The sequence below is a fragment of the Strigops habroptila genome, chromosome 11, assembly GCF_004027225.2.
Source record: "Strigops habroptila isolate Jane chromosome 11, bStrHab1.2.pri, whole genome shotgun sequence".
NCBI lineage: Eukaryota > Metazoa > Chordata > Aves > Psittaciformes > Psittacidae > Strigops > Strigops habroptila.
This window is the reverse complement of record NC_046360.1, coordinates 38,351,083-38,378,164: the sequence shown is the minus strand read 5'-3', so window position 1 is coordinate 38,378,164 and position 27,082 is coordinate 38,351,083. Positions and strand designations below refer to the sequence as shown.

The following is a 27,082-nucleotide window of genomic DNA, read 5'->3' as shown; positions in this document are numbered from 1 at the left end:
CGCACCAAGAGGGGAGCAGATGCCTCCCACAGTGAGGCTCTAAGCTCTGGGGCAGTAGGACACTCTCCCCAGCATGTGGGAGCTCCTCAGCTCCACGTTCATGGGCAGGAGCATCCCTGATGGATGCAGTTTGGACTTTAACTGCAACCCCGGTGAAACACACCACATAGCTCCTAACCCCAGGCATTTAGTGAGCAAGAAGCAGGATTTCTGTGGCTTTCCAGCCCCACTTCAGCCTGGTGCTCATGCTGCGGGCTTTGCAGCACATCCCTTTGGGATGGAGCACTCAGGTACCTGCAGCAGTGCTGCTGCAGGGGCCGAACTGGTTCTGCTGCAGCCAGGACAGCACTGATTTTAGCAGTGCTGAAAGCAACAACCCCAACTGGAATAACCCAAACCAAGAGCAGCCGTGGCTGCGGGGCCACAGGGGGGTCTCTGCGCACCTCCTCAGGGATGCGTTTACGTGCAGTGGCTTTCCCAGCCCTGCTCCGGTGGCCCCATGTCCCTGTCCCGCCGCAGCCCACGGTTGTGAGCTGTTGTGTGTTGTTTTAACACAATGCTGCAATTCTAACCCAGAGCCTTGGATTGTCAAACAGTTTTTCTTTTCTTTTCTTCCCTTCAGAAAAAAAAAATACAGCTGAACTAATTTGATGAAAGGGGAAAATAAAACGTAAGCCAGACTAAACACACTCAGTTCCTACCTACAGCCAGGGCCCAGCTTCTCCCAGGCCAAAGTCAACACACGTCAATTTTTAACATGACAGGGCTTTAAAAGGGAGGTTTGAGCCCTGGATGAGAGGCGGCTGGAAAGCATTAATAACAGGGTCTGTCAATTAAAGGCAGGAATGACGAGCCACCAGGACAAGGGCTGGGGGTTCCCTTCCCCCCTTCTCTTCCCTCATCATTTGGGGCGGGAAAAAAATGATTTATGAAGAAATCCCTCCATTCGTCCAAAGAAATGCAGCCACGTTCCCAGCTGAGGGATGGGCTTTGTTTAGGAGCCTGGACAATGGCCCAGCAGGCTGGGGTTGAGATCAATGGGTTATGGAGAGCGCTGCACCAGGGATGCTCCAGTGGCCCCGCTGATCCTAGTGCGGCTGCTCCCAGTTCACCTGTGTGTGCTGGGAAAGCATCAGCACCTCCAGAGCATCACCATCCGGAAAGGCTTGCAGTCACTGTGCAGAGTTGACCTGGTGCTGATGTGCCTGTGGCATGGAAATGGCTATTTTGGGTTCTTGCAAAAAAGACCCCCCAAAACCCCCAAAACAACCAAACAAGATCCGCGCCCTGTTTTTATCACTTTTATCAGCCCCATAGGAAGCACTTCTATGGCTCCTGTGGGCTGGGCAGGTTTCTGTCCCAGCCACCCGCTGGGCTCCAAAACAGCCAGGAAAAAAAAAAAAAGGGAAAGGGGCAGAGCCGCATCAGCCCCACCAGCCTTTGGCAATGAAAGCAAAAGTGAGTGGGAATGGGTCGGAGGAGCAAGTGTTTCATGGAGTGGGAAAGGGATTTTCCCCTAAAGCCCAGGAAACATCCACCCATGGTGCTGGGAGAAGGCTCCCGTGCTCCGGAGCAGCAGTGTTGGCTTTCAGCTGCAGGAGCAGGTAAAGACTCAGCCCAGAGGGAAACGGCAGACATTCATTTCACCTCCAACACCTAAATAAATACCACATCCACACTCACACTCTGCAGTGTGTCCCACACCGGTGTGTGTTACACAGCCACAGCACAGGAACCGGTGGAGCAGCTCCAATATCCCCCACTGCAATATCCTGTCCCCAACAGCGGCTCCACCAGGTGCTCCAGAGGGTCTTAGGAGCCCATTCCAGTCAAACACAACCCGCTTTGCCCCCCAGCATTGACTGTCTTAGTCTCCAAAGGGTTGAGGATCTTCCTAGAAACCTTCCAGGTACAGACATCGCATCCTCCCGCTGAGCTGACAGCCACCCATGTGGGGATGGAGCAACGTGCTCCAAGGAGCTGCTCAGATGTGCTGAAGGCTTTAAGGACCAGTGGTGCAGGATGTGGCTCTGCTGCCCCATGTGTCACTTGCCAGAGGACGGTGGTGAGCTGGGCTCCAGCCCTGCTCTTGGGGATAAAGGAGACATGTTAAACTGATGCCACTTTTGATCTCAGCCAAAAAGCCAAGAGGGTTTAAAACCTTCATTCATCCCGAGCTGTAAGCAAAGCTTGTTCCCACTAATCTCAACAATTGCTCCACTTCTCCCCCATCAAGGAGCAGGCATGCAATGGCAAAGGTTCCTTCCTCCACCAGACCTGCTCAGAGCAGGGATCACAGGGTTGCAAGAAATTCCCTTCTTAAGGGGGTGCTGCTGGGAATGCTCTGCACACTGGGCTGGATTCCACAGAACTGCCCTGGACTCCGAGCAAGATTTGGCCCCACACTCTTCCCACTCAAGATGAGCACCTTTGACCTGAGTGCACCGGGGCTCTTGGTGTCACTGTAAGACCAGGAACATACAAAGTCATGAGGGATCAATAGGACTTAAATCCTCAGGCTCCACAAGATCTTTTCAGATGCAGCAATGGGGACAAGGTTAAATTAAGCACCTCCAGCGTGGTATCAAGTGAACAATTAGCAGAGAAAAGCTGCTGCTGAGGGCCTGATGGAGCAGAGCAAGGAGCTTCCCTTCCCAGGGATGTCTGCTAGAAGCAGCCTGAAACATTTCCATGTCTGTTGCCTTTTACTCACGAGGTCAGCTCCGCTCTTCCTACCCCGACATCCTCCATCAGGGCCTCTTCTGGGAACTCGCAGCCACGCACCAGATGTCACAGAGACACAAAAACAACCAAGGGCCAGGCCGGGGCATTTCTCTCCTGCCCAAAGCACGGGGTGGCCAGGGAGGGGGAGCAGAGCATGGCCCCCTCTAGTCACTGGGGTTGTATGGAGGGAGCCCCTTCATCCCAGCACAAGCAGCCACCCTGCCCCTGCAGGCAGCCCCACAGCTCCAGGCTTCCCCCACAGCAACCAGCCACTGGGAATCAGCTCAGCATTTGCAGCCCAAAGGAGAATTGGGGTTTTTCCCCCCATGTTTGCAGTGCTCAGTGTGGCACCCAGCATGGCTCTGCAGGGCTCCCAGCAGCACCAGTGGGCACCAGCACACAAACACCCCACTCACTGCAGGACAGGGACCCTCACAGGGTGTTCCAGAACCCGCACGCTGCCAGCTCTGAGGCAGCTCAGAGCCTACCCCCAGCAAGTTTCACAAGAAAGCCAGAGCTATGAGAGAAGACCAGCACCGCTACCCAAGGGGGTGCTGGCACCCCAGGCAGGGAACACCCCTGTTTTAGCTGGAGGACATAGTTACTCACAGGTTTCTAGAAGCTTTCTCAGGGCTGCAGACCTCAGACGTGCAAAGACCATGTCAGCTGCTGCCTGGGATGGAAAGATGAAGTAGGGAAGAGAAACCACAAGACTTGAAAAAGAAATCCACCTACACTTGGTGATGCTCTGAACTCCTCCTTGAAACTTCCAACCACCTTCATCTGCAGTACAAACCCTGAGACTAGAAATAAAGATTAAAAGAAGAAGAGAGAGAAGACCTCCAAATCCTGGTGTCTAAGGCTTTAAACCAGAAAGCTTTACATTAGTCCCCAAAATGCAGCCACCTGCCCTCCACCAAGAGAAGATGTAGGAGCAGAAGGAAGCAGAACCTGAAGGGAAGCATAACATGCAGGTGTGGGCTTTTATGGGTGCCCATGTTCTCCAGGTGGGCAAGTCCCCAGGTGGGGAAACCACCCTGATACCCACCCCAGGTCTGCTGCCTGGTCTGGAAATGAGCATGGCTCTGGCCAGTGCATCACCCACCTGCCAACAGCTCCTAAAACACCTTCCACCCACCCCAGGCTGCTCCAATAGCATGGCCAGAGCCACCGGGATACCCCTGTGGGGTCCCAGGGGATGGAGGTTTGGGAAAAAAAGGAAAAAAATTAGTTCTTCATTCCTTCTGCCACCTGTGAGCCTCTCCCTGTTTGTGCGTGTTTCCAGAGCCTCTGGTTTTCCACATTAAAAGGGGTTGGGATAAATGTCACATTGCAGCAGGCACCTGTGAACAAACCCACTGGTGTGGGTGGCCACACACACTGGGATGTATCAGGAATATCTCCCCTGATATTCCAGGTTTTCAGGAGTGACCTTGGGAAAAGAGCAAGCTGTAGTTCTTCATGTCCCGGGTGATAACACGTTTGTCACCATTTGCCCTGTCTGCAGGCTGCCCAGAGTTTGTTTTATTGTGTTTCTAGGTGTCACCAAGCCCCAGCTGGATTACACCAACTCCTCCATAAGGACAGAAAAGTGACTTTGCTTTCCCTCTCCACACCACGCTGCACATCTGGGCTCGGGTGGGCCCAACACTTGTTGTTTTGCAAGGGTGCAATAGCTGCAGCTAGAGCCCTAGAAGGCTTTGAGCACCTCGGTTGTGACACACTAATCATGGAACGGCTTGGGTTGGAAGGGACCTTCAAGCTCATGCAGCTCCAACCCCCTGCCACGGGCAGGGACACCTTCCACTAAAGCAGGTTGCTCCAAGCCCCTGTGTCCAACCTGGCCTTGAACACTGCCAGGGATTAGATAAATAAATAAATTCGGGTGTTTGACCGTGGCAGGAATGAGACGGGGCTCGGGCCGGGATTGTGAAGCAGCGGAGCCCGGGTCGGTCCGTGGGAAGCGGCGCGGGGCTGAGCGGGGCCGCCCCATCGCTGCGCACCGCGGGAGACGGGCGGAGGGGGCTGCCGGGTGGGGACTGCTCCAGCACCCCCGGGGCTGTCCCGGGTCTTGTCCCGGCTCTGCCCGGCCCCGGCGCTGCCTCACCCGCCGCTACCAGAAGGTGCCGCCGTCCGCCTGCAAATTGCTCCCAGCCCAATTAGGCGGCGGGTATCGGCTGCAATCACGGCTGCTGATAGAGATAAATGGGGACGGCGCGATCAGGCCGCCGATGGGGAGGGCGAAGGGGGGGTTAAGGGAAGGGAAAAAAAAAGGGAAAAAAACCCCAAAACAATTGAACTTTTCATCAGCTGCTAATCATGATTTTTTTATTGCTTTGCTGAGCATTTTCTGGGGAATAAAACCTCAGAGGAGCCCAGGCTTTTGTGGAAAATGAAAGGGCATATAAAAAAATGAATGTACATGGATTCTAAATATTTCAGGTTGTATGACTTTGTGTTTGACCTTAGCAGAAGATGAACTAATCCTGCAATATAATAGACTTTCATAGAGATATGGAAAATGGCTGCTTTTTTATCTGGGTTACCATGGGAACCATCAGAGAGAAGGCCTAGCTGAGATGCAATAGAAGGTTATTAAATGTGTGCTTGTGTATATTGGAAAAATACAGCTTTTTGTCATCTTGTGTCACTCACAGGTCTTTAATACGTAATGTTTAGGTTATTAATAAACTAACACAGGTCCGTTTTTTACAGGGAACAACTGCGAATACAGCCATAAAAAAATTAGTACAAGTTGAACATTTGCAAAGCTCTGGAGCACGGGCAGGGCCGGGCTGCTCTCGCCACCAACTTCCCCCGAGTTTCTCTCCCTTTGCAGGCCGGGGAGGGACGAGCATTGCTGGGCAGGCAGAGGAGCTGGGACACGGTGGGGGTCCTGTTCCCAACCCGGCGCCTCACCCCCCGTGGGCCAGGGATCCAGCGCTGGGAACACAGGAGTGGCCTGCAGTGGCACACAACGGAATGCCACCTTGTTTGGTACCTGGGCACAGGCTGAGGCACTGCAGGGAAGAGAAGGGTGGGTGAGAGCCGAGGGGATATTCACCCCTGTGCTGGATCAGGGATCTGCTGCTCTGGAGCAGGGGTCCATTCACTGACGTGTAGAGTTATTTTGGGGGAAATAATCACAACAGAAAAGATAGTAAGGAACCAGAAAACCTGGAGGGGAAAGAAGGAAAGAGAAGGAGAGAAGGAGAGAAGGAAAGAAGGAGAGAAGGAGAGAAGGAAAGAAGGAAAGAAGGAAGAGGACGAAAGAAAAAGGAAAGAAGAAGGAAAGAAGGAGAATACAGGTGCCCTGCTGTGCCCATGGCCTGGCTGGGCTGACAGGATTATGGGGGACACAAACTGGGAGGTTTTACAAGGTGGACCCTGAGAGTGTCGAGGGCTCGGGCTGGACTAAGGCACCGCTGAGCCTAAGAGTGGCTTTTGGGAGCTCGCCACCCCTGGAGCAGCTCCTGGGTGTGGGTGAACGTGACTGTGAGTGCAGAGTGAGCGCGAGCACAAGCGGGTGCTCAGGATGATGCTCTCCTTCTTCCCTTCTCCCTGCAAATCCACCAGCTCCTCAGCAGAGCAACTCCGAATTCCCATTGCACGGCAGCACGTTGCGAGCCGGGGTGCTGTCCCACCCTGCCCCGGCTCGGGGACAGCCAGGGAACACTCTCCTCACTCCACCATGTCCACAGCAAACCCCGTGTGTGCCAAGAGCCTCGGGGGTGTCCCGGGCCCGGCCGGGGGCACCGCCTGCAGAGCAGCTCCGCGTCCATGCATACTAAGCAAAGCAAGGAATACATAGATTTTGCCTATCTGCCGATCAAACGCGGAGATCTGCTCTGGTAAATGATGCATTAGATGCGGTGGCTGTATTTGTTGTGTGAGTTTTGAAAGGGTTCCGATAATCTGGAAGCGAGAGATAAGGAACACCATTTATTCAGCAGCACTTTGGAACCAATTTTCAACCCTGTTCAACCCCATTCTCCAGCAGCCTCCAGGAGCCCAGGAGATAAGGATTGGGCTATTCATTATCTTCACAAGGAACAAAGATTAGCTAGCAGAGATGAAAAATTACCCCTGGATAGTAATAATAAGGAAGCGAACCTGGAGAGCTGCTGAGCCTATATTCTCCTTGCTGCTGGTGCTGCTTCTTCTCTTTTAAATTCTCTCTTTTTTTTTTTGTTGAATCAATATTGAAAAGGTTGGGGGTTTTTTTCTTTTTAATTTTTTTCCTCCCTTTTTTTCGGGGGGTTTCAGCCTTTCCCACTGTTTGTTGTATTTTTCAATATGCAGAATATGGTTGTTACTGTGGAAGAAGCAGAGCACGGTCCCCGCTCCCTCCCAGACTTTCCGATGACATCTTTAGTAGGAAATCTAAACAGCAGAGGAGAACATCCTTCTCTTCCAGCGGGAAAGAGGGGAAAATCGCATCCATCGCCTCTCCGGCCCCCAGTGCCGTTGGTGGCACTCGGGGGGTGGCCCTGGCCCGGGACAGTCCAAGGCAGCCCGGGACACCGCGGCCCCTGCGCTCCGCCGGTCTTAGCCCCCCCGAGCCCCGGCGCGGCCCCCCCCCGTCTGTCTCCCCCTGGGAGCAATCTGCAGGACTCAAACCCCGCTTTTCCAGTAGTTTTTCTGCCCGAGAGACGGTCCCTCAGTTTAGAGTCGTTCCGAGCAGGGGCGATCCCAGGGCGCGGCTGGCGGCAACGTCTCCCTCTTCCTGGGCACAAGGGAAAAACAGGGCGATATATATGTGTATTTATTTTAATACCACATTCTTTTGTATTCCCCCCCTCCCCGCATAAATCTGGTGATGCATCTCCTCTCAGAGGATGAAGGGTAATACAGGAGGAGTAATTAAAACACTTACTTTGGAAATGGGCTGCGTGGGGCTGATAAGAATTATCTGCCGCATATCAAGGACCCTTTTTCCCCGAACCATATCACAAAGACAGACAGAAAATGCCAGCAGAATGGGATCCCCCCCCTTCCCTCCCGTCTTTCCCCTGCTCACATTTTTACCTCCATTATAATGATAATTCGTCTCCCGCGAAACTTTTCTCCTTCCCTTCCCGAACCGTATTTCGTTCCCCCGTTCCCGCAGGGCCCCAGCCGGACGGTCCGGCCTTTGTCTCCCCGTTAACACGGTTTTCCCGCAGCCCCGGCCGGGGGTCCCGCCCGCTCCCCCCGGAGAATCGTGTCGTGCCCCGCGGCGCCGCGGCTCGGCCCCTGCAGCTCCCCGCGGCGCGACCCCCGCGGCCGGCCCCCGCGCCCGCCACCCCATCCCGACACCGGGCCCTTGGCGAGGGGACCCCCCAGCCCAGCCCCGCACACACACACGCACCAGAAGCAAAATACCCGTCAGGTGAAGACTGCCGAGCTGGGGCTGGGGCGCGCAAACGTTTCCAAAACCATTCGTTCTAGCTGTTTTTCCTATGTGTGTTTTACCGTTTCTTTCCTAGCTACAACAACGACTCGTCGCGAAATATCTGTTTGCGCCTCTTCCAGCTTCTCCGCTGCCTCTCCTACGTGCAGGTGCATAGCCCGAAAGACTGAGTTTGGGAAGGGAGAAGGGGGAGAAGAAACACGAGGTTATGTGAAAGCCAGGCTGGCCAATGCAAAAAAGGAAAAATATAAATTCAAAACCCCCCAAACATTCCCCTCGCTCAGGAGTGGAAACAAAATTAATACGAATAGGAATAATTTATACGAATAATTGATCCTACAAAGCAGATCCCCCCACCCCACCTTCCTTGGGAGGCGGTGGAAGAAGCGAGCGGCTCGGGAGCCAGCCGGAGCCGGATTCCCAGCGCCAGGAATGCGAGTGTGTGTTGTTGGTATAATATCAATTCATTTAAAATATGAAAGTCAAGTCGCGTAGACTGTGACAGCAACCGTAACAAAAGGTGCAAGCAACAGACAATGTGATGTGCTTGTACAGATATTGTAATGATGCAAATGAAGTGGAGGGGACGAGCTGCCTTATTATGTACATAAATACACAGTGGCTCGCTGTGCCATCCTTGAATGCAGGAGAGTGAGAGAGGGAAGGGGAGGGAAAGAAGGGAGAGAGGGAAAGAGAGGGAGGGAGGGAAGGAGGGAGGGAGGAAAGGAAGGGGGGAAGGAAAAAAAAAAAGCAAGGGCTCAGCTCGAAAACTGCAGCCGCGCTCCGCAGCGCGCACCTCGGGCAGACCCGCGCCGTCTGCGCGCACCCTCCGCCGCCGAGCACTGGTGCAGGCGGGCGGGAGGCTCCGCGGAGCAGCCCCGCAGGGGAGCGGAACCGGCGCTTTCCAGGCACCGGCCGGAAAACTGAAAGAAACCTGAGGAACAGCGAAAGGCGAGGTAAGGGGATGCGGCTGCGCGGCTCACCGCGGCCCCGGGGCTGCCGTACTGGCACCGCAGCTCCGCCGCCGCCGCGCACCGGGATGCGCGTCCCGCCGTCGGAGCGCATGGCTCGGGGCAGTTTTCCCCGGGGACAAACCGGGCGCGGTTCTGTAAAGAACGAAAAAATGCCCCCGGCACGTCCGGGCCCCCCCCGCCGGGCCCAGGGCTGAGCCCGACGCAACGCTCGGAGGCTCCGCGGGGGCTCTGCCCGGCGGCCGGGCGCACCGGAGCGCTCCCGCACCGGCACCCTGCGGGGAGCGTGGCCGCGTCTGAGGCTTGTTGGTTTTTTTTCCCTTTCGCATTGTCACCGGGTAATTATTTAAATCTCCATCTTGGAAAGTTGCATTTCACCCCGGGCGGCCGGGCAGACACTTCCCGGAGCCCGGGCGTGCAGAGCCCGCGCCCCCTCCCGCAGCCGCGGCCCATCCCCTCGCTCCATTGTTGGCAGATTTGGGCATTAAAAAAGCAAAAGAAAGAAAAGCGGAGGGAGATGCGGGTTCGCTGTGCCGGCCCCGCTGCCCTGCACCTGCCCGCCGCAGCCCGCCCGTCCCAGTCCCGTGCGGCAGCTTTACGGGGCTTTGCATGATTTTTGCTGTTGTATGTGCAAAGTTCCCCTCTTTATCCTCCTTTTGCTTTGGGATGCTGGGGCTGGAAGGCAAGGGGAGGAAAAAAAAAAAAAAAAAGAAGAAAATAAATAGAAGCATCCAGGAGCGGAGATGCCTGGATTTGAGGCGATTTCAATAAGAAAAGCGATTTCTCTAAGCGGGGTGCGCGTTTCGGTCGCGGGGGTTCTTCTCCCCCGGAGCATCCTTATTAAAAGCCATTAGTTAATATATTTTTTCCTCTCGGAAGTCTCACGCCGGCCTGGCCCGGGCCCCGTGGCTCGCAGGGGGAAGGCAGCCGAGGCCGGTACCGCGGGTGAGACGAGCCCCGCTGCCCGTTCCGGGCTCGGTCGCTCCCCAGCGAAGTTTTGCCTGCGGGAAAACAAATGAAACCTGCGGGAACGGCCCCTTTCCTGCACCAGCTGCGCCCGAAATAACCTTGCAAGGGAAGAAAATATATATAAAAAATGAAACCGAGCTCTAGCGAACGAAATCTTCCCTGGCAGAGCCTGAAAACAAATGTTGATAGGGTTTCTCTGGGCTGTGCAGCCCCTCACGCCCCCCGCACGCGTTTGGCTTTGAGAGGTCGCACAAAAGCCGTCGTCGTGGGCAGGCGGGGGGCACTCGAGTCTTTTCCTCCCCTTTATTCGCCGCCGGGCGAGCGGGGGGCGAACCTCGGACAAAGCGCAGGTGAAGGAGGGATCGGGGGGGCGAGCCGGGACAGCAGCAATCGGCTGCGGGATGGGGACAGCGAGGGGCTCCTCCAGGGTTTAAGAATAATAATAATTTAAGTATTTCGTGATTTATTCCCTGAGCCGTCTCTCTTTCCTTTTTTCTTTATTTTCCTTCCCTTTCTTTTCCTGTTCTTTTCTTTTCCTTTTAATTTCCCTTTAATTTTCCCTCCATTTTCTTTTCCTTTTTTCCTTTAACGCAGCTCAAACAGGGTCTCGCGGTTAGGAGGTAACTGTGTCGCTTTATAACCCCATTAGCAGCCATTAGCGGGGAGGGGGGCCGGGGGAGAAGCAAAGCGAAGCGGAGACAAGACCGGAGGGAGGAAAACACCGAAATAAAACAACGAGGCAGAAAGCCAGAACTTCCCCTCCCCAAAACATCGTACCCAAGGACACACACCCGAGAAGGGGTGTCTGGAGGGAAGTGTCCCGGGGGGTCCGGATCCAGCCCAGCCCCCCCCCCGGCTGCGCGGGTTCGAACACCCAGAATAGGGAAAAAAGGGAAATTAAAAGGAATGAACCCAACTCCGTATGCGTGGACGGGGGAAGAGGGGTTCTGCCTTCGCCTCTGCCCCGGCGTAGGTGTCAACTCCATCACACGGCGCTCCTAACTGTTGCTAAAACATGTTGTCTTCTCCCCCCTCTCCCTTAACGATATGACATCACTTGTCAATCAAATCAAAATAACCAGTTGTGCTTCCAGAGCTGGGAAAGCTCCTGATTAAAACAGAAAAAAGAAATGCAACGGGAATAACAAAATGAAGTTAATAAACCGGAGTTAATGGCCGGACCCTCTCCCTCCCCAGAGGGTTGCGGGGGAGCTGCTCACCGGGACGCGAGTGCGGAGCTGCTGCTGCTCCCGATGGGGAATTAATTCAATTAACCGCCAGCCCTGCCGCCGCCGGGGCATTAGCGGCCGAGCCCGCAGCGGCGGCCAGTTCGCCAAACGCAGGCAGCGGGGCCGGGATAAAATCAGCCAAATAAAATCAAGTGAAATCCTGGGAGGCGGCTGGAGGGAAACCTCCCGCGGGCATTCAACCGCTCCCTCAGCTGAAATCGTTCATCCCTGATGAAGGGGTCGTCCAGTTACAAAGGGGTATAGAGAGGGAGGGGGGTGTGAGAAGGGGTGTCGGATCCCGGCCAGGGGATGGGGGGACCCGGCCCCAGGAGCCGCCGCCGCCGCTTGTTCGCCCCTTTTGTTTCGCTTCGGCCCCCGGTAACCCGAGACGGGGGCTTCAGGGAGCCCCGGCCGGGCAGCGCCGGGGTCTGCCTCGCCATAAATCAAACCGCCTGATTAATCTTTACAATTTGTCTTTTAAAACAAACACGAACGAATTATCAGCTCGTTAACTGCGATTTTATCACCTGCCTAAAACAAACAGCCCACCCCGTTTCCCCCCCCCCCAAGAAAAAAGCTAGCGTGGCCCCGTGCTGGTGGCAGCGGGCAGTAATTAAACAGCCATATTGATTAATAAGGGCGTAGAGAGGCGCTGGGTCCTCTCCGGCCGGGCCCGGAGTGATCCGGGGTTATCCCGGCTGTTCCAGGAGGGATCGCAGGCACGGCGCGCCCCGGCTCCGGCAGCCCCCGGGCTGCGGGGACAACGAGGCGCCGAGGGGACCGACCTGCAACCGGCCGCGTTCAGTTTATACTCACCCTTCCTTCGGAAAATAAAAAAGAATACAATCCGTTTGGGGGGATATTTGGGTCGGTTGGGGGTGGTGGTTTTGGTGCGTGTAGAGAGAAAATCGCTTCTGAGGGTGAAGCCGGATTTTTCGAAAGCTCCCGGGTTCTCTCGCTGTCTTTTAACTTTCCTTTTTCTTTCTTTTTTTTTTTTTTTTTTATTTGCTTTGTTTCCCTTTCCTCCCTGGCACCTCCGGCCCTGGGTGCCCGGGCACCCCCCAGCCCCGGCCTGCCCTGGCCACCCAGCCCGGCCCGAGAGAAGCCGGCTCCGCCGCCTCTTCCGCGCCCGGCAGCCAACGGAGGAGCTGCCGCCCGGGGCCGCCGCTTGGCACCCCCCCAGCGGCGGGGGGCGAGGGGCACCGCCGAGCCACGAGGGCAAGGGCCGCGGGGAGCCCGGCGCTTCGGGTGCAGGAGGAAAGGATGCGGGGAGGGGGAAAGCAATGCCGGCTCCCCCTGCCCCAGCCTCCGCAGACCCCAGCCCGGGCCGCGCTGCCGGTCGCCACACCGGGGGCTGCGCTGAGGGTGCCCCGGGGGGAGGTTTGCTGGGGACAACGGGTAATGGTGGTGGGGGAATAGCTATGGAGGGAGCCCCGCGTCGCTTCGGCCAGACGGGCTCCGCAGCAAGGAAAGGGAGTTTTATTATTATTACCGTCATCATTATTATTATTATTGTTATTATTAAAAAGAAAAAAAAAGTTCATTTCCTGGCGAATTTGGCAGTGACGGGTGACGTCAGAGCCCCGGCGTCGTGGTGACTGGGGCGGCCGGGGCAGCACCGGCACCATCCTCCTCCTCCTCCTCGCCACCCCGCTGGGCCCCGGCCCGGCCCCGACCGGCTCCCGCGCCCCCTCCCCGGTCGCACCGTCGGGCTGGAGCCGCTGCCGGGGGGCGGAGGGGCCGCGCTCGGCTCCCCCCTGCCCGCTCCCGGGCGAAGGGCAGTTTCCTCGACCCGAGTCCAGCTCCGAGCTTTACGGGGTCGGGACGAGCGGTTCCCTTTTTCCCCGAAAGCGGCGGCGGAGGCGCGGGAGGGCAGCGCCGGGGAACGGGACCCGCACAGCGCGCGGCCGCGCTCCGGGGCGCGGGCAATCTCTGACTTTCTCATTGTTATTATTATCATTATTATTATTATTATTTTCCAACCCCAAAGCGGATGGGTTTGTCCGCATCTTCGGGGGTGGCAGAGCCCGAGCTGCGCCGCGAACTCCGCGGAAAACGCCTGTTGATCCGGGCTGTGCCTCTGCCCCGGCTCACGAGTAACTGCGAATATTAAAACTGTGTCTTTGGAGGGTTTTGGTGGTGGTGGTTTCTTGGTTTTTTTTGTTTCTTTTAATTTTATTTAATTTTATTTTTAAGGGGAGAAGGGAAGCACGCGGGGTTGCGGTGCCGCAGACCCTCGGGGAGGCCGCAGCCGGACCCCGGCCCGGCTCGGCTTCCCGCTGCCGCAGCCTCCAGCGAGCCCCAGCTGGGCCCGGCCCCAGCGCTGCCGCCCGGGGAGTCGAGAGGGAGCCGGGCAGGACCCGTCCCTTCGCCGCCGCCTGCCCGGCGCGGCCCCGCTGCCCCTCCTCACCCTGCCGGGCTCCGCTGAGCCGCGCAATTATTTGGTTTTAATTTATTTATATTCCGATTCAGACAGTTATTTCAAACTAACATGATGGGAACAACCACGCTGGGGTTAGTCTCGCTCCCGGCTGCGCGCTGCTGAGCTTGCTTTAAGGGAATTTTAACGTGTTCATCTCCCCGGTGCCGACTTCCAACCCCCTCGCCCCGGGCATCCCGGCGGCGGCGCTGGGAGCCACCGTCGGGGACAGCACCCGGCGGAGCCGGCCCCATCGCCCGCCCCGGTTCCCCTCCACCACAGGGTGGGCCCATGCCCCTCTGCATCCCCGCACACCCCGGCGGGACCCCCCCATTTCTCCGTCCCCGCCCCGCAGGGGCGTGCAGCGCCCGGGCAGGGAAAGCCCCCTCGGCGCTGCCGGAGGATGCTGCGGGGGGGCGGGGGGCGGAGGAGGGGGGTACGCGCTGCTCCCCCCTCCCCGGGCCGGCTCCGTTCGGGCCGGGGGTGCGGCTGGGGGCGGTGTGGGGCGGCGGGATCGGCGGGATCGGCTGCCGGGATTGGCTGTCCCGGCCGCCCCGCCGGCCCTGCGCGCCCCGGCCCGTCTGCGGCGCCGCGGCCAGCTGGCGCCAGCGCTCATATAGGATGCGCGGGGATGGGACCGCGCCGGCCAGAGCAGCGGCTTTGCCATCTGAGTAACACCCTGCAGCAGCCTCCTCCGCTCCCCCCGCGCTTGGGGCTTCTATTATTTTTAATTCCCCCCCCTCCCCCCTTTTTTCCCCTCCTTCCTCCCCTCTCCGCCGCACTCGCGGTCTCAACGCCGGCTCCCACCGCCAGCCGGTAAGTGCGGGGCGCGGGGGGGCCGCTGCCAGGGCGCACTCGCTGCTTTCACTAAACACCCTTCTCCTCCCTCCTCTTCGCCTTCTCCCCCCTTCTTTCTCCCCCTCCTTTTCCTTTTGTGTCAGTCCCAGTTCTTGCTAGCACTACTCTGTATTGGATCTGCCTTTCTTCCTTTTTCACCCCGCTTTTGAAGCCAGCTGGGAAAACTCCTGTTGACGTTTGTAGCGAGAGCGGGGGTGGGGGGGGGGAAGGAAGCTTTTTGCTTTTTCTTTTTTTTGGGTAAAGAGTTTGAAATGGGATCTCTGTTTATTCTGTGGGGCAATGAGCAGGGAGGGCGCAAGGCGAGACTTTGGGGGAGAGGATATTTTTGGAAGGGGGGAGGGGCTCTGCTTCTCCCTCCCCATCCATGTATCGCCCGGTGCAGCGCTCCAGAGCCCCTCACCCGTCCGTCTGTCCCTACAGGTGCTGCCCGGACCTGCCACCGCCCGCCTGGACAGAGGAGGGACACGGTGACTCCAGGGGGCTCCCCCACCCTTCCCAGGGCCCACGCCAGCCACACGGCCGTCTTCTTAAGAAAAGCCACCCCACCTCCTAAACCCCACCAGCAGCGCCAGCCCCCCCCTCCCCCGAGCAGCACCGGCCCGCTCCTGCTCCGGGGCTGGGTGGGAGGGGAGGCCCGCGGCCATGGAGGTGGCCACGGACCAGCCTCGCTGGATGGCCCACCACGCCGTGCTCAACGGGCAGCACCCCGAGAGCCACCACCCCGGACTGGCTCACAACTACATGGAACCAGCGCAGCTCCTACCTCCGGATGAAGTCGATGTCTTCTTCAACCACCTGGACTCCCAGGGCAATCCCTACTACGCCAATTCTGCCCATGCCCGGGCCAGAGTCTCCTACAGCCAGGCACACGGTAAACCAGCACCCGAGCCCGGGCGGGAGGCGAGCAGTGACGATCGGGGGGACCCTCCGGTGTGTCCGAGCCGGGGGGAAAGGAGACCTGAGAAAACAGGATAGAAAGGGAGGCACGTCTGGATTTTAACCCTAGAGATAACCGAGGACTGGCGGAGGGGAGGGAAAAAAAGGGGGGAGGTGAGAGAGGAACGGGAAATAGTGTGCGCACAGGCTAAAACTTCTCAGACACGGCTACTTCCCGGATGCAAAATACAAACCGGTTCAAATCGGCGATGGGTTTTATTTGGGGGTGGTTTTAGGAGCCGAAGGGAGCGCGTTGCAGCAGCTCAGAAGATGGAGCAGAACAGGGTTTGCTGCTTACCTCTGGGTGGGGTGGGGTGGGAGGAAAGGGGAGATTTAACCCCTGCCCCGGGTGCCTGGTACCCTCCTGTTCCCACCGCTGCCCCTCCTTGGGCCAGCTGGTGTACTCCTCGGAAGAGACCGGGCAATGGGGCCGTTGTGCCAGCCCAGCAGCGCTTCTCTGGGCCCCCTCCAGTCCCCACAGGCCGAGTTGCTGTCGCGGGAGTGGGGCCTTCCTGTGCTGAGCGGCCCCGTGCTGATGCCGATCGCTCTTGTGTCCCTACAGCCCGCCTGACCGGGAGTCAGATGTGCCGGCCTCACCTTCTCCACAGCCCCGGGATCCCTTGGCTGGACAGCAGCAAGGCGGCACTGTCCGCCCATCACCACAACCCCTGGACCGTCAACCCCTTCACCAAGACCCCCCTGCACCCCTCGGCGGCCGGAGCACCCGGGGCCATCTCTGTGTACCCGGGCAGCAGCACGTCCAGCACCGCCTCTGCCTCTTCGCTCACCCCAGCCTCACACTCCGGCTCCCACCTCTTTGGCTTCCCCCCAACCCCTCCCAAGGAAGTGTCCCCAGACCCCAACTCCACCAGCGCCGCCTCCCCATCCTCCTCTGCCGGGGCCCGGCAGGAGGACAAAGACAGCATCAAGTACCAGGTCTCACTGTCGGAGGGGATGAAGATGGAGAGTGCCAGCCCTCTGAGGAGCAGCCTTGCCAGCATGGGGGCCCAGCCTTCAACTCACCACCCCATCCCCACATACCCCTCCTATGTGCCAGCCGCACACGACTACAGCAGCAGCCTCTTCCACCCTGGCAGCTTCTTGGGGGGCCCTGCATCCAGCTTCACTCCTAAGCCACGGAGCAAGGCCAGGTCCTGTTCAGGTAAGTGCTGGGGTGTTTTGTGGGGTGCTTGTGCCTGGGGACAGAGGGGCTGGTGGCAGCTTGCTCCCCCTTTTCTGGAGTTTTTAAGCTAGGAGATGGAGCTTGTTCTAGGCTCCCGTGGGTGCCAACACACCCACAGCAGCCGCCGAGCCCCAGCGTGCTCGGAGGGGGTGCGGGGACCAGTGCAGTGGGAGCCAGCAGATCCACTGCGGCAAGGAGGGATTAATAGGATAAATTCCTATTTCCCTTGGAGGAAAGCTGGCCTTGGCCCCCCACGCGGGTCTGGCTCCCCCCGGGCAATCAAACCCCCGTGCTGGTCTCACATGGGGACTCTGGGCCAGGGCTCTTCTTCCCGCAGTCACTTCCATGGCTCCTCATCAGCGCAAACCCAGCCCAGCGCAGGGCGAAAGCGAAACCACCCCGGCTGGGCCGCTCCCCATCGCCCGGGGCCTGATTCCCTTCACGTTTTACAGGAGCAAAAGTTCAAATCTAGTTTACATACCAGTGGAAGGACAGAGGTGTCGGTCATCGCTACCTTTCGCCAGCATAACTTTAACTAGAAAATACCCTTATTTTTTTTCCCCCAGAACCAGCCGTATCTCTGCTTCCAAATGACTTTCCCATCTCACAATCCCTCCTTGCATCTCTTCAGACCTAAATCTGCAAATTAGGGGATGGGCAAAGTTTTAATCCCCCTCCCAAATCCCTCTAGTTGTACAACTAGACAGATGAATTCAGACAATTGGTGTAATTCTGCTCACCTCCTGTTTAACATCCTCGGCAAGGGAAGGAGATGCACGGCCGAACATCGGGGCTGGATTTATATAGCTCTTAAAAAAAAAAGGGATATATAAGCTTTGTGTGTATATTCTTGCATATCATTGCACATATATGCTTACAAAGACACTACATGGATTTATTTTTAAAGCAGGAAATAATTTAGAAATGCGATCTCAATTTTGCAACAGAAATATCAGCTCTTGCACAAGCTCCTCAGCTCTGCTTCAAATGGCCTCTCCGAGGGGAAAAATACTCCCTCCCATTATTTAAATGCAGTTGCTACTATGTATATATATATTTTTATATCTATATACACACACATAAAAGCAACGATGTATGTGTATTTATTTTTAGATACATAGTAGCAACTATGTGTATATATTTATATCATAAATATATATATTTTAGTAGTGCAGAGAGTAGAAAGTGAAGGCAATTAACAGCCCGAGCCTGGAAACAGAGTCAAGAGCCAGGACTCTGAAGATAAAGGGATCTCAAGTAGCTCTAGATTTTGTTCTGTAGCTGCCGATGATTTTACTGGATGGAGGAAGTGAGGACCTATTTTTCTTGTTTGTTTTACGTTTTTTTGGGTAGTGGGATTTTCTTTGTCCGTGAGGGAGCCCCTGTGCACGGAGCTGGGGAAAGTTCGTGACCACTCCGTGTTTTTGTAGGAAGACTAAGCCTCACGACACGCCGACTCCTGCAGCTTCCTGCCCTAGGAGGGACAAAAGCTCTGAGCGCAGCGCTGCAGAGCTCCCCTCATTTTTCACTCTGGACTGTGTTGTTTAAAAGCCACCCACTCCCTAGATTAAAGAAGACACAAGCCCCGCTGAACTCAGCATGGCCTGCTCCAGTTATTAGCAAAAAGAATTTCCTCTCCAGTTAAATACTGTAGGATTTGCATAAACTATATTAAGAGAGATTTCTATATTAAGCAGACCTGCCCTCGAACCATCAGAGGCAAATGAACTTTCAGCAGTAAGCTTTCTGAGGCAGGAACAGATATCTAGGAGGTACATGCTGGGTTTAACACAGCCCTGCTGCAATGCCGTGTTCCCCACTAAAACTAATAATGAAGCAGTATAAGGTAAACTGCTCCCTTCCAAACCCAAATGGTGGTGTTGAAAAATCACAGAAGCAGAGGAGAACTCCAAGCCTGTTTTTACAGTGATTTCCAGAGTGCTTGCTAAAGCTGGACTTTCTCAAAGCTCGGCATTAACGTTTTTCTGCCTTTAGAACAAAAATCACAACTGAGCCTTTGGCATTCTGTATCCATTCCTAGTCTGCTCGGCTTCACTTTCTCCTCCCGTACCATTAGCAACAAAAAGGAAAGCACAGGGCAGGAGGTCTTTTTGCTTGGATTTAATTCTACAAAATCTCTCCCCCTGCTTCTCTCTTCCACACGCTGCATGTCTTGCAGGTGTGTGTGTTTGTGTGTGTGTGTGTGTGTTTATGGTGGGAGAACACAGGATCTAACATCGGAGTGCAGGGATAGGGGAGGGGAGCTGTGCCCAGCACTAGGATGGTAACTTCCACCTGACACAACTCAGTGTCATTCCTCACCTTGCGAAGAGCGCTGCCCGTTTCTGATCGTGACATAAAACCCGTGCTGGAGCCCGAGCGATCTCAGCGCCGAGCTCCCTGCTGCATATGCTGTAGATGTCACTGCTGTCTGATTGTGCTTGAACTAACACGCTGTTTGACTTCTGGAAAATGCCTAAAGGACAATGCAAAAAGCTTTTGTGAATTTGTTTTTAAAGAAAGAAATCCGGTTTCTTCGTGTTTCCATTTAGAAGGCAGAGAGTGTGTGAACTGTGGAGCAACTGCTACCCCTCTCTGGAGAAGAGACGGCACCGGGCATTACCTGTGTAACGCCTGCGGGCTCTACCACAAAATGAACGGTCAAAACCGACCTCTCATTAAACCCAAGCGAAGGCTGGTAGGTGGCTCTGTTTCTCCTGGGTTTGGGGATCAATTAGGCAAAGGGACCACACACGCAGGCACAACTCAAACATGTCTCAGCTTTGCTCTGCCCCTGCCCGGAGCTGAGCCCTGTGGTACATGGGGTCCGGTACATGGGGTCCGGCATGCTGAGGTCACGATGAGCCTGGGGCCAGCGCTGCCCCGGCAGCCCCCCGCTGCCCCAGCCTCCCTGCCGCTCCCAATCCACGCGGGGTATCGTGTATCCGGCTCCCCGTTTATCCTCGGATGACAGCTTTTAATTTAATTCCTCATTTATTTGGCCTCCTGGGACCTTTGGGCACGCACTGGGAGCGAAAGGGTTATCAGCACAATGTCGTCCACCGGGTACTAAACAAAAAGAGTTCCAGCTCCAAAAAAGCAAAACAAATCAGATGAGTCAAAGCTACTGCTCCTACTTAATAATTATTTGTATAAAAGCCATGAAGTAATTTTCACTCTTATATTCTCTGGCAATATTAATATTAGTTCCCTCCCCAGACAATCCCCTACTGTTTAAAAAAAAAAAATCCCATTATTTTTCCATGGAGTCACCTACACTTTGTATTTTCATTTGAGTGATTTAAAAAAAAAAAAGTCCTTTCTAAGCTCCTGGTAGTAGTTTCCTATCCGGATATCTGCACGGTAAAGATAAGGAAACTTTGTGTATCTGTTTCCTGACTCTAAAAGCTTTAGAGAGTTTCTATAGGCGAGCCTTGCCAGTCATGCTCGCTGTTTTGAAATTTCTAATACACTCTACTCCGCAAATAATGCGTAAAATGCTAAGAATAATAAATATATTTGTTGAAGCTTTGTGATTTATGGTGCCCAAGTCTCTCAGCTATTCGTGGGCACGTTTCAATGAGGTTTGGAGAGCAGAAAATTGGCATTGCTGCTCTAATGCTGGGATGGGATACTGAAGATTTCTGTCGTGAGTCAGAATTTCAACTATGCAAGCTCCTTAATGACTGGCTTCTAAAGTGACTGACACATAGAAAAATGTTAAGACAACAGTGTAACATTATCGTCTCTCAGGCTCAAGTGCTTTCCAGCCTGAATGGGACAGGCCATAGAGTTAAGCAGCACAGTTGAGTATCAGTAAAGCCATCTCAAATATGCAAACACAGGTCTCCACCTTCCAATGTGTTGGAGACTTACACTCAGCTCAGTGCCCGGGGTTTGGGGGGCACTCGAGACGTTTTCTCTCAGTGTAGTTTGTTTTAATGTTTTGTTTTGTTGTAATTGATTTACAGCTTTGTTTATTGGCCCTTTTTCCACTGAAGTTTGCTTGTTTGCGGGGGAGAGGAGATGGCCATCTTTGGGGATTTGTTCATCTGACATGCAATAGCAAAGCGATCATATTAATAATGTCAGGGTTTGGATGTCTGGCATTAATTGTGTTTGGGTTGCCTGAGTGCAGTGGCAGTGGGGGGTACCCCCTCTTTCTGCCTTTGGCCTGTTCTCACGGGTGAGTAAGGGACTCAAGTACACGAGTCTCCAAGGGCCTGATTCTTGCCTTAAGCTACTGAGCCATCCACCAGCACTGAGGAATTTACAGAGGGCATTGGAGTAAATCAGGAGCAAGTGAGAACAGAACCCGGCGCTCCTCTAATGTGAGCCCGGTCGGTCTGGCCTTCGCGCGGCGCCGGCAGCGGGGAAGCGCATAAAGTGCTTGTGTGGGAAACCCACCCCTCCAGGACTCTGCTCCTGGCACTGTAACGCTGCTGCTTCACCCCATGGCTCTCGGTGCCTAATGGCAAAAGTATCCAGGGAGCAAAGCCATGGGGAAATCACCATGATTGATACGCATTAGAAAGTGGACTCTGCTAGTTTAAACAAATGTTGAATCCTCAGCATTAATCCCATTGCACAAAACTTGCCTGAATTTTGAGCGCTTCCAGAGGCAGGGCCAAAGCTTTCTAATACAAAATTAATTCCCAAAACATGGGGTGCAATTAGCCCGGCCGGAACGCTCCACCGATGCTGTGCGTGCACAAAGAGTGTATTATTGCGGGGTCTGCCAGACAAGGGCCCATCCAGGGATTACTGCTGCCTGCTGTTCGACTTTTCCTGTTCTTGTTTGGGGAGGTGGGGGAATGTTTGGGCATTTCTCTTCCCCCCCCCACCTTGGTTTCAGCAGAACAATACTTTTAGGAAAGGGTGGTGGAGTTTTGGTCTATTTTTCTTCCCTTTTTTTCTTTTAAGACAGTTGTTTGAGGGCCTGTCAGCCAAGGCACGGAGTAGGGACAGGGGCGGCAGCCGGGTCAGCGGAATCATTGCTGCGAGGCATGAAATTTGGTTTGCTAAATATTTAAAGAAAGTTGGAGCCGGTTTTGTTTTCTCCCTTTCACTTGTAAATGGAAACTGAATTTTCAGTGATGGCTCTGATAAATACTGCACCCAGTTAAGCAATGCGGTTGGTTTTCTTTTGTGTCCATCTTTAAAGGGACAGAGTAGGGGTAAAAATCACATTCTTTAAGATCATTCCCCTCTTTTGAAACCCAGCCCCAACGTTGGCATAAACTAAATCGGTCAATTAAAAAGAAAAGGCAAATACATTTTCATGACAAGCTCTAGAATCCTGCAAAGGGAAAACCTGGACACATCAGATGATGTTTCCCCCGTACAATTTTTGTTTGCGCAGTTAGAGATGCATTGTTTCTCTCCTTACTTCCCCTGCACACGCGGTGCCACGGGGCTAGAGGCTGCTGTCTGCATAGGAGAGTACTTGAATTTAAACAAAACCCTAAATGTAAAACTGAAGGAGCTTTCCTTCCTCCCTGACGCTGTGTAAAATTGTAGTAACTCAACTCAAACACCGAGTCCAACCTGACCTTTCTCATGATCTCCTCCTCCTGCCAACACATTCTAATGTTCTTTTTCTTTCGGTTAGTCAGCGGCCAGGAGAGCAGGGACTTGTTGTGCCAACTGTCAGACAACCACCACGACCTTATGGCGACGTAACGCAAATGGGGACCCAGTTTGTAATGCGTGTGGACTCTACTATAAATTGCACAATGTGAGTATTTACTCATCTCATGTGTCGCTGCTTGCCTAGCCGGGATTGATGTCTTAACTGCATGGTGTACACCAGGCTTTTATTGGTTTCAGGGTTTTCGTTGTTGTTTTATTCCTTCCCCCGTCTCTAAGGTTCCCCTGGGAAGTGACAGCCGTTCTTTGTCAGCATAGTGATGCTAAGTTCAGTGACATTACAATGTATTAGCTTGGCTTCTAACGCTTGGGCAAAACAGAGCTACCACACTTGGTTTTAACTAAGCGTGGTTTGTGTGCTGCTTCCCTCCAGAAACACAGAGATCACTTGGAATGGGCTCTGAGCAAAAATTAATCCTGGTGGGGCATCCTCCTTTTGATATTTTTTTTTTCCTTTAAATAATTAAATCCAAGACTTTGTTTTAATATGTATATAATTAAAGAAATTAATCCTAAGCAGGAATCACTTGACATGTTGGAGCATTATTTAAACTGTAATAGAGGTTAGTGGTACAAGGTCGCTCATGTTTTAGGACTGAATTTGGGTCAATGTGTGCCTCCTAGTTTGATCTCTTCTATAAGGAAATGAATGAGGACTGAGGGTAAGCCTACGGGAAAGAGCCGTCAGCTGCCAAATGCACTTCAATTTGTTTTTCATGTCTAGGGGGTTTTTGTGTGTATGGTTTTATTAAACAAATCAAACAAATCAATATAAACAAGTTCTGCAGAGAGAAACACCCTTTTTTTTTTTTTTTTTGGCCAGAAAAAGGTCTCCATCCGGGAAAAACACATGGGGGCTGTCCAAATATTTTCATTTTTGCACAATAAGGTCATTTTGTCTGCATGAGCCTGATTTTCTCATTTCTTGCAGGTGAACAGGCCTCTCACCATGAAGAAGGAAGGAATTCAAACCAGGAATAGGAAAATGTCCAACAAATCAAAGAAAAGCAAGAAAGGCTCAGAGTGTTTTGAGGAACTGTCCAAGTGCATGCAGGAGAAATCCTCTCCCTTCAGCGCTGCTGCCCTTGCTAGTCACATGGCGCCCATGGGGCATTTGCCACCTTTCAGCCACTCTGGACACATCCTACCAACACCTACCCCCATCCACCCATCTTCCAGCATCTCATTTGGACATCCACACCCATCCAGCATGGTTACAGCCATGGGATAAAACCTGATGACCAAGAGACCCACCCAGAGATTAAAGAACATGAGGCTTTGCCTAAGACAACACCAAGTAAGAAAATGTTCTGCCAAGAGGAGAATGTAGGGATGACAAAGGGGATCTTTGCTCCCATGTGGTTTAACTCTTAATGCTGGACTAAAACCTTGCAACTGATGGGTCTTCTGCAGAAACATAGTGGTGCCTGTAATGCACTTTGCCCCCTCAGGTATAAGGAAAAAGAACTCACCTGTTCAATACTTCATGGTCCAGCGGGAAGCAAAAGGTGGCAGAAGCTGAAGGAAAAGGCTTGGAACTGGCTTTCCTTTCTCTCTTTGTCATTACTGTGAATACTGTAAAGAGATCTAAGCAGCCTCCCAGGATGGAATCGGCTCACTGGAAGCCAGACATGCTGGATTTCTATCGTGGACTTCGTTTGGAATGGGGAAAAAAAGAAGAAAGAAAAAAAAAAACAGAGGACATCTTTATAAAACCGTAATTTTTAAAATGAAATCAGACACAAAGTCATATTTATTTTGCTCTTGTTTTCCACAAAAAGCCTCAGCCCCTCTGATTGCATGTTTTTGTGCTGTTGTTTGCAATGGCTACCGTGTAAGCAAACCTGCCTTCGAAACAAGGGGAGAGGGAGAACATACTCAGTAGCCCCTTGGATTAGCTCCATCTATCTTCCATACCAAAATATCTATAGGAAGCGGGGAAAGATTCGGGGGGGGAAACAAAGCAAAAATGTAGCCATAATACTGGATTTTAACGTGACCAAGATGGTGATTATTTTAACATGATTTTGTCATTCTTTTCCCTAACATGAAAGACTTATTTAAAAAACTCAGCCCCTCTCCCAACTACCCTTTTATTCCTCAAACTAAACAGCTAGATTGGACAAACCATTGGGAAAGAGCTCTCGGGGAAGGCAATCCTGCACTAGTAAAGGGTGAGACACAGGCATTGCCCGAAGTGTTGCAGCTAAATTCTAGCACAGCTAAAACCATCACAGGGCATAAAGACACCCAACTCACAGACTTTAGAGGTTGAAGCATTTTGTTCTGTTGTGTTGGCAGCTGTTGCTTAAGAATGCAGATGAGCTGCTTGGGTAAGCCTGGGGCAGCGTAGCCACCACGCCGGTCACCCGCATGGGCACCCTGGCCCCGTGGGCTTCACAGGGAGGAAGGGCAGAAATGAGGTTGAGATCACTGGAGAGGGGAAAGAGAGAGACAATCAGTTTGAGCTTCACGCACCCGTTAACCCCCAGCCCCTGCCTCAGCTGATGGGACGAGGGAAATGCTGCCGGAGGGGAGCGGCCGTTTCCCGCAGCGTATTTTATAGGAAAAACTAAAAAAGGAAAAAAAAAAGAATTAAATTTAAATCTCCCATTATTAAACCATATTGTACGTAAATGACGGAAACCCAAGCTATTGCCAATGTGAAGTGTATTCTATTGATTGTTATGATCCGATGCCTCTCGTGAACACAAGCTCCAGTATAACATACAGTGTACATATTTAGCTATACTTCTGATGGAAGGCCCCGGCGAACAGAGGGGTTTGATGATGTAAACCACGTAAGCTTAACTCTGTGACAAGCTTTCTCTTTTGTTTTGTGGTTTTTTTTTTAATTTTTAACTTTTTTGTTGTTGGGGTTTTTCTTTTTTTTTTTTTTTTTTTTTTTTGGATCAAGCCAATTGTATCTTTCCTGCGAAAGTCCTGCTTTAATGAAAAAAAACCCAACGGAACGAATAAAAATGGATGTACGTTAATTTTCTTTTCTAAACATGTAATTCCAATATTGATAATGAATTCAGAACCAAGCAGCCATGAAAATCCTGCTTTCCTCCTTTTTCTGGTCTGCGTAGGCATATAGGTGCACTTTGTAAAGAAGTGGAAATAAGCGGGGAACTAAATTGGTTGGGAGAAATCGGAAGCATTTTTAATCTACTGAGGGAAAAAATTGGGTCCTTTTTACTTTTTAAGCTTCTCCGATGGTACAGTTGGACATTATTTGTACCCAACTCAAATTCCTGTAGGATTGGGGCAGGGGGTGGGGACGGGATGTGGGTGGAAGACAGGGATTACTGATACAGTTGACAAAGTGCAATATATTGTCAGTCACTGCAGCATAGACAACGGCAGTCGAGATTTAAATTATTTTGTACTTGTATCAGCATAAAAAAAAAATCTTCAGTATTTTCTGTTTTTATTTTAATTTTTATTTTGCTTATTTTTGGATTAGTGAACTAAGTTATTGTTAATTATGTACAACATGTTTATATATTGTCTGTAAAAAGTGTATGCTTTCCTCATATTCCTTCCAGGTGAATATTGCTAAGAATAATAAAATACCTTTTTTGTGAAAGTACCTGTGCCCAGCTCCGTGTCATAAAGGCACCTTGGAATAGGGAGAGAGGGAAAATTATCCTGGCATTGTTGTTAGCAGAATTATTAGCTTCAACTCTTATGCAGAGCAGCCTATTTATATTTCAAAAACCTACCAGGTTAGGACAAAAAAGTAGTTGTGAATGATTTAGTATAAAAAGCACAGGTACAAAAGCTCATTGTCTGTTGTTATGGGGTGATGGGGTCATGCAGTTAAAAGCACTGAAGTTTCTAAACCAGTTTAAAATCTAAGGCAGCAGCCCATGAACTGCGGCTTCTCAAGGGGGCTTGTTTTGTTGTTTTGGGGTTTTTTTAGTATTTGGAAAAATACTTTTCAATTAAAATGAAGTTTTTTAAGCACCATAAATGCAGAAAAGCAGCCAGCTGGGGCTCAAGGCAGAGCCTGTATTAGACCAGGCACAGCTCTCTATGGGTTCTTGTGCTGCTGTAACAGGCAACATCGTCAACCTCGAAACCTGTTTCTTACCATTTGGCACCATCACTGGTGTGAAGGGAGCAAAGGGGGATGGCCAGGCCAGAGCTGCTCCGTGCTGACTCAGGAATAAGGGGTGCAGCCGTGGGTGCACGCGTGGGTTGGCATGAGGATGAAGAAGGGTTCTTACCAGGCAGCTCTCCCATGGCCAAAACTTTGCGGCTGCTTTCATCACGCGGTTGAGTCTGACCCACACAAGGAACTCCTTGGGGCCTTACGAAGTGAACAAAGTCTCGCAGAGTTCCCCGCCATGTGTAGGGGTGAGCACTGCTGCTGCTAAAACAATATTTTCAAGAAAACTGCTAATGAACTTTGGGTTTCCTCCTTCGACCCCCCGGGAGTTGTGTCTCACTTCTGTGGAAACCAACCTGGGGATAACCCCTTACTCAGTAACAGAAGAAATAACTCCAGTTCCTTTTTCAGTGTGTGTGTTCAAATTCCAGCTCTTTCTATCAGTGCTTCTCTTTAGCGCGCAGCCTCCTCCCAAGCCCTGCTCACGAATGACAAGGAGTCACAGCGGCTGTAGATGGGCTGAAGAAAGAACGCGCAACTGGGACAAGGCCTTCCCGCATCATTTCAGACGAGTTAATCATCTCTCTAACTTGTTCAGCGAGGCTTAGTGCAAACACCCATTAAAAGAAAAAAAA

General features: G+C 52.8%; 1 protein-coding gene and 2 long non-coding RNA genes across 7 annotated transcripts; 1 reads left to right on the top strand and 2 right to left on the bottom strand.

The window, feature by feature from the left end:
- Positions 1-5,366: 5,366 nt before the first annotated feature.
- Positions 5,367-7,328, bottom strand: LOC115614495. Its single transcript, XR_003993741.1, has 2 exons — positions 6,838-7,328; positions 5,367-6,639 (listed from the first exon to the last, which is right to left on the bottom strand). It is a non-coding gene; the product is annotated as an uncharacterized LOC115614495 (long non-coding RNA).
- Positions 7,329-7,347: 19 nt separating this feature from the next.
- Positions 7,348-23,890, bottom strand: LOC115614494. 3 transcript variants are annotated; one of them, XR_003993737.1, is made up of 6 exons: positions 23,803-23,890; positions 19,004-19,157; positions 17,422-17,490; positions 10,974-15,520; positions 8,075-8,282; positions 7,348-7,450 (listed from the first exon to the last, which is right to left on the bottom strand). It is a non-coding gene; the product is annotated as an uncharacterized LOC115614494 (long non-coding RNA). The 3 variants fall into 3 exon arrangements; XR_003993740.1 differs by having other exon boundaries at positions 15,326-15,520; XR_003993739.1 differs by lacking the exons at positions 10,974-15,520; positions 17,422-17,490; positions 19,004-19,157; positions 23,803-23,890 and adding an exon at positions 8,913-10,962.
- On the top strand, positions 14,983-25,925 carry GATA2 (GATA binding protein 2). 3 transcript variants are annotated; one of them, XM_030501462.1, is made up of 5 exons: positions 14,983-15,433; positions 16,061-16,660; positions 19,234-19,379; positions 22,293-22,418; positions 23,262-25,925. In XM_030501462.1, exons 1-5 carry the CDS (start codon positions 15,205-15,207, stop codon positions 23,559-23,561), a joined length of 1,401 nt encoding a protein of 466 aa, XP_030357322.1. In that variant the 5' UTR covers positions 14,983-15,204; the 3' UTR covers positions 23,562-25,925. The 3 variants fall into 3 exon arrangements, with proteins under 3 accessions (XP_030357322.1, XP_030357321.1, XP_030357323.1); XM_030501461.1 differs by having other exon boundaries at positions 15,162-15,433; positions 19,201-19,379; XM_030501463.1 differs by lacking the exon at positions 14,983-15,433 and adding an exon at positions 15,514-15,783 and having other exon boundaries at positions 19,201-19,379.
- Positions 25,926-27,082: the final 1,157 nt, after the last annotated feature.

Excerpts from the sequence above, each read along its gene's own strand:
- GATA2 (XM_030501461.1), top strand. The coding sequence starts at position 15,205 with ATGGAGGTGGCCACGGACCAGCCTCGCTGGATGGCCCACCACGCCGTG. Across the intron at positions 19,380-22,292 it reads TTAAACCCAAGCGAAGGCTG|TCAGCGGCCAGGAGAGCAGG; the intron begins GTAGGTGGCTCT and ends TCTTTCGGTTAG. Across the intron at positions 22,419-23,261 it reads TCTACTATAAATTGCACAAT|GTGAACAGGCCTCTCACCAT; the intron begins GTGAGTATTTAC and ends CATTTCTTGCAG.